The sequence below is a fragment of the Poecilia reticulata genome, chromosome 16, assembly GCF_904066995.2.
Source record: "Poecilia reticulata chromosome 16, P_reticulata-male-v2, whole genome shotgun sequence".
In the NCBI taxonomy this organism is placed as follows: Eukaryota; Metazoa; Chordata; class Actinopteri; order Cyprinodontiformes; family Poeciliidae; genus Poecilia; species Poecilia reticulata.
This window is the reverse complement of record NC_088845.1, coordinates 24763390-24778313: the sequence shown is the minus strand read 5'-3', so window position 1 is coordinate 24778313 and position 14924 is coordinate 24763390. Positions and strand designations below refer to the sequence as shown.

Sequence of the window (14924 nt, the reverse complement as noted above, 5' to 3'; positions counted from 1 at the left end):
TTCATCTGGTATCCAGATGACTGTCTGTTTTTTTTTTTTTTTTTTCATTTGTCCTCATTTATTTATTTAAAATCTTGTTACCGCATCCAAAAATAATTTTCTGACTCTATTGTTATTGTGCCGGTCAATAAAAGAGCTCAGAACAAAAGCAACAAACATTCATCTACATAACGGGACGTGAGGAGTATTGATTTATTCAGAGCTATCAGACGGAGGGGATGATAGGGGGAGATGCAAGAGCAAGACGACGAAGAACAGAAGAAGGGGTGGTGGAAAGCTTGTGTAGATTGAGAGATGGAGAGAGGACAAACTAACAAAGAAGGCAGTAGGCCACAGAGGTGACCATCACTCACCTCACACTCTTTGATCAGTGGGGCCGTGGATTACCGAAGGAGCCCGGATGGCTAACGTGCATCTCTCAAAGAATGCAGGTGCTCTTTACAAGCTTCAACTAAATCACTTGGTATTTCAGACCACAGCAGCTGAGAAACAACACCAGGGTCTGGGTGTACCTCCCAGAAAAGAACCAGCCAATTCATATCAGCAGGGCTGGACAATAGTGGTGGACTTTTATTGTTATTTTCACATAAAAGCAAATATTCAGACTTGACATTTACGGTTATTCAAATGATGCTTCTGGAGGATGAATGAAAGCATAAGGATCCTACCTGTACAGTAGCAAAAGCTCAGAGGGACTAAAAACGCATCAGAATTCAGGGGAGGATGTCTGAATTTCAGAAATAATATATAAACTTGAGTTGAGCCATCAGTTACATGATAATGATGACAGTGCAGCAAAAAAAAGCTAGCCCATCACAGAAAATGTTTTTTCACAAATCTTTTTACAAGATACACAAAAATATAAGACATAGCCTCATAAGTTACCCAATTTTTAAGTAAAGCCCACCTATGAATAATTTAAGCACAGCGTACATACTGTTTTTCTATGTAAAGAGCCATGCTTGAGAAAGTTGTACACTGCATGTCTCCTTGAATGCCTTTGTGATTGTGAAACATGGTGGTTGCAGGATCATGCTGCAGGAGTGTCATTTTTCAAGAGGAACATGAAAGCTGGTTGATGGATGAAACTTATACCAGGTGATTGGTGACATTTTCTTGAGAAATGCCACCTTAGATGAGCCGCTCCATCCACAAACAGAATATAATGGGTAAACAAATAGATTTCATTCAAATAAATAAAAGAAAGTGACAATAATTGTGCTGACATTACTTTGATGGCACTCTTCATTTAACACATGTTAATAGCTAATGGCCTTATCCTAGTAAAAGTAAGAGCACCTGCCAACATCTTGTCACATGACTTTAGTATAGATGTACAGCTAGAGCTCAATAAATTAGGCAAACCTCAAAATTCAAATGTAAAAGTAATGAAAATAGAAATTTAATTTGTGAGAAAACTGGTACAGGTAACAAGAGGTTTTTATAATACAGAAAAGCCCCGTTCTGTGGCATGGGTGTGATCAGTCTGTGGCACTTCTGACGTGTTAAGGAAGCTCATGAACACTTAATTGCCTTGATCATGTACATTGAGTGTCTATCGTCTTCCTCTTAATAGCACTCCATTTATTTTCAGTGAGGTTTACGTTGTTCCTTATATCTTGGATAAGTTTGTGTGCCATTAGTCCTTGAAGCAACAACAGTCCACGCCTTGTTATAGTCGTCCTAAAACGTTTGAATATTCTCTCAAGGCCGCTGTGATTGCTGATGTTTGGGCCCCTTTTTCTCTCATTCCACTCAATGTTCCTTTATTAAGCATATGACCAGCACCTACTGAACAGCTTTTTTTGCGATTACATATTTGTGGCCTACCCACAAATATGTAGGAGTGTGTCAGTGGCTGTCTGATGGGCAGTCAAATCAGAAATCTTATACTTGATTACGTAAGCAATACACATACACTTTCTCTACTAAAACTCCTATCAGAAATAGATAACATATGTAATATATCGCTCTCTATTTAGTTAAACAATAATAAATATTTTTAGTTTGGATCAGAACTGTTGACATAATTAAACTTTTTCTAATATATAATATTTTACAATTTCTATACTCTTGAGCCGTACCTGTACGTGTTTGAAAGTGAAAGAGTGGTGGAAGCCCCGCCCGCCTCGGATGTGACGGCACCCAATGGGAAGGCACCGTGCGCCATGGAGGAACGTCATCTAATGGGCACTGGTGGTCACAGTAGTGGGACGGCCCAGCCGTGCTGAGCTGCTTGGCTCGTCTCGTTCGCCGCACTCCTCCTGTTTGTGAGTGTATGAGCCACCACTTGAGCACTTTACATGACTGGAAAAATTAAGATAGATGCTAATTTACCGGCTTCGAGGTAGAAAACACGTTTCCCATCCGAGGAAAGAGGTTGTTTTTATTGCGGAAGGAGACGGATTTGGTTTTGCTGCCTTTTCTTCCAGCCAGCGGTAGAGATCTCTGAAGCCGAGGGCTTAGCTAACAAGCTAACTGGAACTGTTTTCACAGACAAGCTAGTATAGTTAGCTTGCTAACAAGCTAGCGAACGTCGGCTTTAGAAATGTATAGTCTCGGTTTATCTGCTGTACAGTTGGAACCGGCTATAGAGGCATTATATGAACAAACTGGCGTAATATCTCCTATGATATTTTGAATGTTTTAAAGCCCCTCTACTAGTTTGGCTTATAATCTCCAGTGAAACCTTAAGACTGGAGTACAGACAATAGTTAACTGTCTGGGCAACAAGTCTAGCTCACTCTGCTGCTTTAACTCAATTATGTACTCGTATTTCATATTGTCAGTTAATATCCGGATAAGATAGAAACTATAGTTCGTGGCAAAATAACCCTTGTGGCTCAGCAAAGGTGGCGTTACACAAAGAAAAGTAGAGTGCGACTTAGGATGTCCAGATTTGAGTCTATCCGGTAGTTTGGGAAAAGCTGTTGTCATTTTATCAGCAGCATTACGACCGACGAGGAAGACGAGGTGGATGGACATTAAAAATCGCCCACATGCGTTGGATCAGCTCCCGGACTTGTGAAAGGCAACTGAAGCAGGAGGAGGGAGACGAAAGCTTGCAGCCTGGGGGAAGATGGCGGAGCGCTCCCACAGGAGGTGGTGAGACCCAAACTTCGCAACTTGTCGGATTCACAGACGCGCACCTTATTTCCGATCGCCGGACACATGCAGGCCAAAAAACGATACTTAATCCTGTTCTCCGCTGGCGCCTGTGTCATTCTGCTGTTGTGTTTCGGGGGGATACAAGTCCCGCTGTCCGGACGGGGTCCCAGCCGGCGTGATGACGGCAGCCTCGCCGGTTATCACCCCGGGGCGCGGTGGCGGCGCCTCCAGGGTTACCTGCAGTCTTTCAGCACCTTTGAGAAGGATCGGAGCGATGACCTCAGCGAACACATATCTCCTAGGCAAAAGAGGGATACCAACTCATTTCTGTACACTGGAAAACGATGCAGAATGGAGTCCTGCTTTGACTTCTCTCTGTGTGAGAGGAACGGGTTTAAGGTTTACGTGTATCCGCAGCAGAAAGGAGAAAAGATCTCGGAGAGCTATCAAAACATTCTGACCTCCATCGAGGGCTCCAGGTTTTACACGCCAGACCCAGCACAGGCCTGCCTGTTTGTCCTGAGCTTGGACACTCTGGATCGGGACCAGCTTTCACCTCAGTACGTGCACAACCTGAAGGCGAAAATCCAAAGCCTTCCTCTCTGGAACGAGGGCAAAAACCACATAATCTTCAATTTATATTCCGGCACCTGGCCAGATTACACAGAAGATCTCGGCTTTGACATTGGCTTTGCCATGCTGGCCAAAGCCAGCATAAGTACAGAAAACTTCAGGCCTCAATTTGATGTTTCTATCCCCCTTTTTTCGAAGGAGCACCCCAGGACAGGTGGAGAGAGGGGCTATTTGAGACATAACACGATCCCCCCTTACAGGAAGTACGTGCTTGTTTTTAAGGGGAAGAGGTACCTGACTGGAATAGGGTCAGACACAAGGAATGCTTTATACCATGTGCATAACTCGCAGGATGTGGTCCTTCTCACCACCTGTAAGCATGGGAAGGACTGGCAGAAGCACAAGGATGCACGCTGCGATAAGGACAACGCAGAGTACGACAAGTGAGTCCTTCTCTTCAGATAATTTTTATTTACCCCCTCTTACAGTTTCATTTGGTGCTTTTGGAAAAACTTGCACTAAAATAGTCAGTTTGCTGATCGTGAAGGTTTGACTAGGGGGCGGACAATATGGACTTAAAATTTTATCGCGATACTTTGTGGTAGTATTGCGATAACAATAAAGAATGTGATTTAAAAAAAACATTTATTACTCGGGTTTTTTTAGTTAACTGTATAGCTGTGACTGCACGGCATTCAGCACCATAAACACAAATATTGTTGAAAAACATTCCTATTTGAAATGGTCTTTCATCAAGTCATCACTTATTTAAAGAAAGTATGATTTAGTAGGATTTAATGTGCCCATAATTATTTTTCTGTATTATTTAGATTGCTTAAGACTGTCTTTTAGTTTGTTATAAAAAAAAAAAACAGACAGGAAAATCCTAAAGATACTGTCACGCCACAAGGGTTTGTTGTTTATTCAGTTCCCCAATATTTGCTCACATCATTTACTCATACATGGAGTAAATGAATGAGTGGAGGCCTGTGAGGCACTGATGAGAAAATTAATGTCAGCCAGAGGCACTGCAGTATTACAGTCATTCAGTCAATATGTCGATCTGTTGACTCAGCCATTGACGACTCTGCTTCTGTGTTCTCCGTATCCTGACATCCCCATTATCTTTGTCATTTCCTGTACAAATATTCTATTGTTGGATATTTTATTGAGTTTATATTAATTGTTACTTGTCTGTTCTGGTGATGCACAAGTGACTACTTAAAATTTCCTTTTTTTTTAGACCAATATAATCCTGTGAGCAAGCAGGATTGTTGTCTTTATTAAGAGAATACTCTATAAAACAGAAGTGCAGCGCTGGAATAATTTCCTGGTGTCAGCCAGGTCATTTTCTGAGCTCAAATCTGATGAACAAACTCTGTGATCCAGCTTTGGACAGTGGGATTGAGTTTTTGTCGGCCAGGCCTGTGCCATGTTTTTACTGGTGGTGTTTGATTGTAGATCTTTGGACTGGATTAACGGTGACAAAGCTCTGGTGCCAGCGAGGGGAAGCCACTCTGGCTTCTGTTTGCTCAATCATTTCCCAGACAAGCCCAATTGCATTAGCTAGGAATGCACTGGCTCTGACCAGTGTCCTGATTGACCCCAACATGCTGGGGGGGGCAAAAGGTAATGACTTATCTTTTGACTTTATGCTGTATTTTTATTTTTTGTTTGATAAGTGCCCTTTAATTGCAGTGTTTAGACATGAAATGGGTAGAGACAGAAGGGAAGAGCAGCAAATACGAGGAGTGGAAATCGAACTTCCATCTTCCTTAAAAAAAAAAAAATCACTTTGTTTCCACCCATGTGCTAATAAAACATAAAATATCTGATCTGTGTATCACTGAATGAGGACATATTGCTCACTACTGAGTGACCAGAGAGGGATTACATGTAGAAATATCATCTATAACTCAGATGACAATTCATTTCATTAAGAAGCATTGGGGAGCAATTAAGATATGAATTCCTAATGTGTGACAATCCAGCTTAATTGCATTGCTTAGGCAGAGTAAGTGCTTCTTACTCGATGTGCCTTCTTTAAACCCGACTAGTGGTTTTACTTTGATTCCCAATGCGATGTTAATTTTTGAAACGTACCAAATCGTTTATATCGTTTTGTGTCATGCCTTTTTCTGCCAGTGCTACAGCTTTAAAATAACAAAATTCACACAGACTCTGGTTGCCAGAGCATGCTTGATGTCTAAAGTTTGAAGTGTATGAATGGCATTTTGACAAACACTTCAGCAGTGTCCTGAAGTGTCTCCTCAAAACACTCTGTTTTGACAGTATCATGTATCCATGTTTTCTGAAAGGCCGCTCTGCAGATGTGGCTACTGGACATTGCCAAGCTTTGTGTTTATATCTACTTACATCCTTTAGACCTTTGATACCAATGTTGGAACCGTTGGTCCTCTTGTTGGGTGACCTCTACCCCAGATTGTCCAGAGCACATGACGTACGGCGTCATTGATTAACAGTGACTTGAACAAACCGCAGTTTTGCATCTAGCTTTACAGGAAATGGCCGATGCAAACATATGGATCTGAAGTTGAAGTCTTTTGGCAGACAGGGACTCTTATTCACGTCATAGCTAGAGCTGCAGCTGTTGCCTGTTTTTATTAGTGGGACCTGCTTTCTTTTTTTTTTCTCGAGACTTTCAGCTTAAACCTACAAAGACCTCTGTCTCACCTTTTCTGCATCACACACATCCCAGCCTACCAACTCTCTCCAGGGAATTTTCTTTGTAGTGTTTGTTGTGCGTGACTGCAACAATGAGGTCGACGATACTTCATTATGTTTTTGACATAATCACGCATGACACCGTTATTTTGAGTTGGAATATAGAAGGCCACCGACTTATGATTGTTTTCTAAAAACATGCCAACATTGTTAAAACTGATCGTAATCTCCACTCCACTTGTTGGGTGTTGGAAAAACACCCAACAAGTGTTGGGTGTAAATGAGAATCCGCTGATGGATTCTCATTTACTGTATTTCCATCTTACATTATTAATAATTTAGGGTTTGACATCTGCCTGTTGCTTCAATGACAAATACCAATTTGGAGTTTTTGCATTTGATATTGTGATGTTATGCTAAACTTATGTATGACACACTTTTCTCTAAATTAGTCATTAAACATTTGGCACTCTTTTTTCTTCAAATTTTCATGATGTTTTGCGACTGCACCTTTGACAACGTTATTCAGTCTATGCAATAAAAGATTTTACCTTAAGTCATTCAGTGCATCATTTCAACTTGACATGTTTCCATTTCCAATTTTCTATAAACATAAATAGTTCAGTGTAATCCTACATTTTAACAGATTTAGATTGACGTTCCTGTGTTCTGGTCTTACTTTAAGCAGAAATTAGATGTAGAACAACCTAAATCTGTGCCGTATTTCTTTCCCACCATTTTATTCATTTGTTTTTTTTCTGTCAAGGTTTTGGTTGTAACAGAGTTGCTGCGGCCTGTTATACGGCCCTCTGGGCCCGACAGTGCAGTCTGGCATCTAACTGGGTGGAAGTAATTGTTTCTGTGCCTGGCAGTGGTCTTTTGTGCAACTAATCCCTCTTATCCTCTCACAGTGCCAAAAAAAGGAAGTTATGATAGAGTCAATGTAAGCCCTCACAACAATTACCATGTCAAATTCATGTCAGTTTTCAATCGAGACTTTGATGCGCCATAGATTGACTGGTTGTTGCTACATGAAGATACCACACTGTGCTCCCCACTCTGGGAATCATTATATTCTTTGCTATTCATTGAAATTAAGTTACCAGCAGTTGAAGTACAAAGTTCAGTCTCCTAAATATAATTTGCGCAAACCTATTAAGACCTCGATCCACTTGTTTACGTCTCTGCCAGCATCTCTTGCGAAATCAACAGTTGGTCAACAGTTTCCTTCCCTCATCTCCGTGTACTTGTTTGTATATTTGTACTCCGCCTCTGTGCACAAGCCAGTAACACTGCTGGGAGAGAAGAGGAGAGAGATTGCTGGGAGATCCAGCAGGAGGCAGATCAGATGCAATTTTAACCTCAGACTGAAAGCCCTCTCACAGCTTGTTTCCAATTAGGAGGCACTACCAAGTGCAAGAGCATGAATGGGATAAAGTGAAAGATTGGGGGTAGAGGAGTTGGCGGGGAGCTAAGTCTCAGAAGACTGAGACGCAAGTGGAAGTTGGGGAGGAAAATGGAAGCACAAAGGAAACAAGGCCTCTCAGAAGTGACGAGATGGATTGAAAATAAAAGGCAGAAAAGAGGAAAAACACATGGCCATTTATTCTGCCGTACGAGGTGAGTGCAGTAGCTGGCAGGCTGCTGACGTTAGTCTGCTAGGTGTATTTATAGCCTTGGAGGATTTTTAATCCTCAGTATTGGCCAAAGCCCCTGGCAGAGGGCTGCTAGCCAACCTGATGCGAGCTTTACAAGCTTGGGGAAAATGATAATCCATGGGGGGGGAATAGCTGATCTAAGTTCCTGCACATACACTATATCTGCTTTCCCCCCAATTAATCTTATCTATATTTCCAACACATTGGATCAGCATTTATTTTTATTTATTTTCATTTTTTAAAAGGGATTGTAGTGTACTTGGTAATTTTGTCATAATTTTTCAGTGACTTTCCTCCTTCAAAACTGATCTGTATGGCTGTCAAAAGTCAAAGGATAGTCTTTAAACAAGTTTGAGACCCATCCATTAATTTGTTCGTCTCTTCAGTAAGATCATCTTCTACGTGCCTGTTTTTTTCAGTGTAACCTATGCAGTCTTTTGTCAGATTAGATGCAAATTAACCCTTCAGTCAACAGTCATTAATTACTACTTTAGCTTGGCCCTTCCAGCTACTGTCCTATTTATCTTTGCTATGCTTCCAATAACCCCACCAGCTGCCTCTTCTACATAGAGAAAAAATGATACACCATGCAGAGAAGACGCCTGGTAAACCACAAAACCACTCTACACAGACCAGACATTTGTTTTTTTTAAATAAACCTATATTGGTGCGCTGCCCAGCCTCTGCAGAGGTTTAAACTACTGATTTAAATTTAAACTACTGATCATTCCCATGGGAATGATCAGTAGTTTAAATTCTTGTAGTTATGTCTATTTATGAGGTAAATATTGAAGTGGTATGACTTTAAGCGTTGCCGTGATGGTAAAATTGTTTTCAATTATTATGCTAGTGAAAAAAAGTGCAGTTTTTTTTATGATTAGCCATCAAATTCAGTGCCTCAGGGACTTCACTGCAGACAAGAGCAAAGGACAGTGCAAAAACGGAGGAAATATTTCAAACAAGAAGTGCCAAGGGTTCATTTTTTTGGTCATGTTTTGAACTTCGCAACCCACTAATAAAAGCTACTAAAGCTTCCTATTGGCTCTTATGTTTTTAAATTTATTTGCTTTAAAACTGGATGTATGCAGATTTTGCGATGGTCTGGTTTGTCTCTTTAAACTGTTGCTGGCTTGTCGGATTTCTTGGATTAAAGGTATTAGTAGGTGAGGGGCTGCTTGTTACTCAGCAAGTCGGCCAACGTGGTTTACTGTGGGGGCTGTCTGTAATTTGCTTGTGACATAATTTATTAGGGTTGTTGTCTAATTTTTTAACTTTGTTAATCTCTTGTACAGGGAGTGTTATCTTTTTTTTTTTTTCCAAAGGTGAAACTTTATAGTTAAAAGCTGAGATGATGTAAAACTGCTTTTATCTCTGTACTTTTCATGACAAGAAGATATAAGACTGTCAAATTCAAAGACGGTAGCCATGCCAAGATTGTTTGAAAATAAGCAGGTGTGGGAACGAAGGAGTAATTTGGTAAAGACAGGTTTCCTAAAACCAGTGCACAAGGTACTGTGGTCTGCCTCAGTTTCACGATGATGTGAGTGAAGGAATTAGCTGATGTGTCTAGAATGAAATTGGCCAACATCCCAAAGTAAAATGCCTTTTGTGGCATTAACGAAGGACTCAAAATGATGGATTTATTAATATTTCATAGCTTTCTCCACCTTCATCATCAGAAGTGCTTGCAAGTGGAGCCTTTAAGGTCAAAGATGTAGTTTAATGGCGCTGACTCATCAGCGAATCGTTGAAGTTGGGCTTAGCTGGCCGTGTACGACGAAGTGTGTTGTGAGCGCGACATGCAGAACTAAGGGCTGGCTCGAAGGCAAAGCTTGTAGGATTGTAATCCCTCAGTTGCCATGGTAGAGGAGATGGAACAGAGATAAAACTTGGTGCTACGAAAGTTGATGTCAACGGAGATAGCTACTATCTCTATTGATTGTCAAAAGTAGTTGGAAAACACATCATTATTCTGCCTTGGAAACTGTACCAAGCAGTCAGAGAAATAAGCAGCCACTCTCTGTTAGTAGCTCTTGGCTGAGTTGTGGTTTTTAAATCCTCTGATAAAACCAGCATGCAAATATATCCACACACAGATTTGGTATCTTTTGCTGTCCTCCTTGTGCAGCACTTTGTCAGATAAGGGCTTTAACCAACACGGTGTGGGGAAGGTAATCTCTAGCATAAATGATAACCTTGATTATATCATGGTCTGATGTCCTTCACTGATGCAGTTTTCAACTAAATTCATGTTTAGCTTTATCTTGAGGGGGGAAAAAAGCGCACACCTATCACTGAATGGTGTTAGTTGCTGTGACTCACACAGTTTGATGGCGATTCAGGCTGCTCGCATGAGCATGCAGCAGTCGTGATAATAGATTTCATTATCGATTGATAAAATCTAGCGCCAGGTCAGTGTGTGAGGTAATATAAAGGTATTCGGCTACTCTATGGAGTAATGCTGTACTGTGTACGATCTTCAAATCTTGTTTTTGTCTGGCCCGTTGAGTTTATGGTGGATATGCTGGGCTAGGCATGTACTTCTGCATTGGATCACATTAATAAACCTGCTAAATATCTGAAAGTGGAGATCATGTTTAGTAGATGCTTTTTTATGAATATTTGTAGGAATGTAAGGTTGTAATAGTAACACTAACAAGAGTCCCATGAGTTTATTAATGTCTTGCTTTGGAAGCATCTTTTGGCTTCAAACCTCAATATTCAGCATTTATGTTGGTGCAGTAAACAGCCCACATCTGACTGGCTACCAAGGAATATTGTGCCTCAATGGTTATCCATTAACAATAATGCATAGAAACAGACATAGAAACACATTTTGACTGGCAGGTTAAGAGTTGGTCGGATGTTTTATGTAACTGTAGCAATGATTTAAGAGGTTAAAATAAACAATTTCTTTAAAATTTTGAGTCGGTGTCTACTAAACAGTCATTTTGAGAGGCTTTTGTTGTGCTTTGTGTGTGAAGACCTAAACAATAGTGAATAAACATTTTCAGAATTTAGAGAATGTCTTCAATAATCAAAGCTATTCCTGAGAAAACGACTTGTTTTTTTTACATTTTCATAAAGTAAAACTGAGTGTAAAAACTGGTCTGTTGGGTACATTCTTAATCATTAAAACATATGACTATTAAAAGTCTTGCTGATTAAGCAAGACGTATTTCAATATACGGACAATAAAATCACTGACTCTCATTCTGATGTCTTCCTTGTACGATTGTCTTCAGCCTTTTGATTAATAATTTAAAAAGTTTCTGAAGTGGCTGAAACAGCAAATTTTTTTTTTTAACTTTCCCAAAACGGTGTTAATATTAAAGAGTTTTTATAACACACCCAACACGTCCTCCCTTCTCCCTCCTTATCTTCTATATTGAAGAGCGTTGCCAACATATTATCAAAGTGCCACCGATTTCTGCTAGCTCCTGCAATTTGTTCACATTGTATGGGAAAACGGCAGCATTTTTCACTTTATCATCATTGTGCTGCCTCCACCCTGTAATCTCGCTTTCTGCCACTGAAGCAGTTGGGCTTCCCTCTCTGTGGTCTCGTAATTGCGCAGTAATAATCTTTTCTCTCTTGAGAGTTACAAGACTGTGTTTACACTTCATTTTTGGCAGCTTAACTTGGCAAGACGCTAATTTACACTTTCTGCAGCAAAATGAAGCTCCTCTTCGGATTACTTTTGCTGCCTTGCCAGAGCATTAGAGGCGTCGCAGTTATCTATAGGTTCGATGGGCTTCTCAAAATGTTCTTTTGTATCCATGATAAAATAAAAAGTATTTATGCACACGTTTATGAGTGGTGTTTTTTTATGTCTAGAAAATGAGGTGTACACCTTGGGAATAGAAGTACAACTTCCCTGAAAGTTTAGACTAATTTTCTTTTCTAAATATTGACAGATGAAAGCTGAAATCATTTAAACTAAATAGCTTTATGTTCTATGTCTGAGTCACATAAAAGCAGCTCTTTTGTTTTTTCATGGTACAATTCTCCTATGCTGTTTTTAAGTTGGCATGCTACGAAGCTAAAGTGATGTGTGTGTTGAGCAGCGGAGTGCAGGCCAGCTAATCTAGACAGCTAAATAAACGACTAATATCAGCTGTTTTCATGTCCCTCACCAAAACTATTATGGAAATCTGCACTCTTTCATTGAGGGGATAAAAAAAAAGCTTCCCTAGAACCAGTCACATTTGTGAACGTACAAATATAAAATGAATGCCATTCCGTGTTGCATATTTTCCAACAAATAATCATAAAATGTTACAAAGGAAAGTTAATCCAGAGAAATCCCATCCCCTGCAGCTCGGCATTGGCTTTATTCATGTCCCTACAATGAGTATTGGATCAGACGCAGCCCACAGGTTTGATGCTGCGTTGATAGCAGACTCGGCCGATAAGGCTCCATCATCTGATCTAAGATGGGTCCGTCTCCCCGACCCTCCTTTTTGTCTCGGTTGCTGTTTTTATTAGAGGAGGAAGACCGTCTCTGCGGAGGCTGACTGGAATGAGATTTTCTGATCAATGAACAAAAGAAAAACTAATTGGAAGCTGTCCACACATCAATATGTTACTGTTTATTGTTGGAAATACATTTCACTTTGTTTTTTCTTTCTCCCCGTCTCCGCTAATAAATTTTCAAATGTTTTACATGAATCTATGTTATTTCTTCTGTTCTCCTGTTATGTTGTTGATATTCTTGTTGCCTTTATGCTACGTCATTTTTTGTTCATTTTTTCTTTGCATCCCACCTCCTCCTTTTGTCTCGTCTCTTCTATTATACATGCAGGACATTCCTTTTTCTGTGTGGCTTCCCTCTGTCATTGAATCTAAATTTTTCATTACGGACCGCTGCAGCCGTTTATCTGTCGCTCCATCCATCCATCCACCCTCCGAGCTCTAAGGAACGTGACCTGGACAAATACGTTTCTGCACTCATAAATAACCTCTGAACTTTGCCCTTTAAGTTCCATTCAGACATAAACTTGGTAGATATTTATAAAGACTTCACATTCAGGATTTTTCCCCCGTTAAATGTCGCCATTCCCAAATTCATATGTTAAGTTTAAACTTTTTATATACCGTACTTTAACAATTGTGTAAAAGTGATTGACTAGTTGTACAATATCTTTGTGGGCTGTTTGAGGGCTTTGTAGGGGGAAATGACTTTTCTTTTTTCTGGTTTTTAGAGGGAGCTTAAAATGGATGGAGATTTGAAAGCAAAGAATAAAGTAGAGAGATAAAAGACTCAAAAGAATGATATGCCAGTGAATTAACCTGAGGTCGGGTAATATGGTTCTGATGTAGACCCTGTCTGTGTGTTAATAAATGTTTTATTAAGCTCTCTTTGAACTCATTAACCATGGGGAGATGAGTAAGTCCAAGGTACCTTGAGGAAATGAGTAAAGGTTTTTTTTTTTTTTTTACTACAGCTATTTTGGTACTACCCTCCTCTTCTGATTTGACTCTGGGTAATGCTGTTTAAACCTCTTAACAGTGATTGGAAAAGTTTAAGAATATCAGAATTCGAACATCCAAACGGAGCTATTTTCCAAACACTACACTTTATAGATGTATATTTGGGTTGAACTGGTCCTTAAAACTGGAAAAGCATTGAAACTAACTGTTGCCTGGATCTCCAGACAAAAAAAATGTAATGTACAAGAGTTACGGTTTTTAAGATTGAACAAAAAGTATTACTGACATAGTTATACCTAACAAAAACTTGAGAAGCCAGTTGCAGCATTTTTGTTTCATGATTTATGGAACCAAAAGATAAGATTACAGTTTCAAGGTTAACATTTTCTACTTGAAATGCCCTGAATGTCTTTAAAACTATAGAAAAATTGTAATTTGCGTCTGGAAAAGTATGTTTACCAATGGAAAAATGAGTCGGAACCTTTCGTAGGTTCATCAACATGATTCACTGTTTTCTTTAACTTGTAGCTGTTCTGCCATACAATTCGAATAATGAAGTCATTTTATAAAATGCCAGAGAAAAAAAAAATTCCATAGCTGCAGGTGAAACAGCCATGATTAAGTACACCATTAAGACAAAATAGTAGAGTGAACCTCATTACGATTAATCTGTATGCCACCTTCAGGCTACTGACTATTTTAAGCATCATAGCAGCCACAGTCATTCTTACCGTTAAAGATTATATGCTCCTATGTCTAAAACAAGAAGCTTTCAGCTGGATTGCATTGCCAGACCTAGTCTCCCAGTGTAATTTGAATCCTGACAACAACTGAGCCTCCTATAGGAGGAATCCAGGACTCTGCAAGCCCTATAAAACTGTGGCTCGTGTATCACGTTTCCACATTTTTCAGGAATCGCTGCCCACAGTTACCTGATGCTCTTTCTGCTTTGGAAAGACTGGACCAAACCAGAACGGAGACCTTTCTATTTGCTAGCACTAGCTCTCGAAAATAGTCTTGTGGTGATTTGTAAATTAAAGAAGTGCTCAAATTCATTTGAAAAGGAAGCACAAGTTTTACCTCGGAGTTTGTTGGATTTGATTTCTGGCTCCAACAGCTACATCAATGGGGATTCTTGAATAATTTAAATTGCTCTGATGCAGGCTTGGACTGAAATAAAGCTCTTTCCGTGTGTTTGAGTTCTGACATTCTCACCAGAGATGCCTCCCGGCTTTTCTTAACTTGGATCCAGTGTACATTTCTCAGCTGCTGTTTTCCCCTTCCTTCCCTTCCTAATCTAATGACGCTCACTTTCACTTGGTGGCTTTCAGTCTGAAATTCCTCTGGCTTAAGCTCGTGTTCCTGGCAACAGCCTATCAATGTAGCGTAACTGTGACAGTAAAGAGGGAGCATAAAATTAAATGTGAAGTCACTCTGAAATAATAGGGGGAAGGAGAGAGGGGAAGC

The 14924-nt window shown here is 40.0% G+C and overlaps 1 protein-coding gene across 1 annotated transcript in view; it reads left to right on the top strand.

Annotated features, from left to right (window-relative positions):
• Positions 1-2094: 2094 nt before the first annotated feature.
• The window catches only part of LOC103478346 (exostosin-1b-like), a 34175-nt gene continuing 21345 nt past the window's right edge, over positions 2095-14924 (top strand). The window contains exon 1 of the mRNA XM_008432110.3: positions 2095-4124. Coding sequence (XP_008430332.2) covers positions 3172-4124 — 953 coding nt within the window. The 5' untranslated portion in view covers positions 2095-3171. The remainder of the gene's footprint in view (positions 4125-14924) is intronic.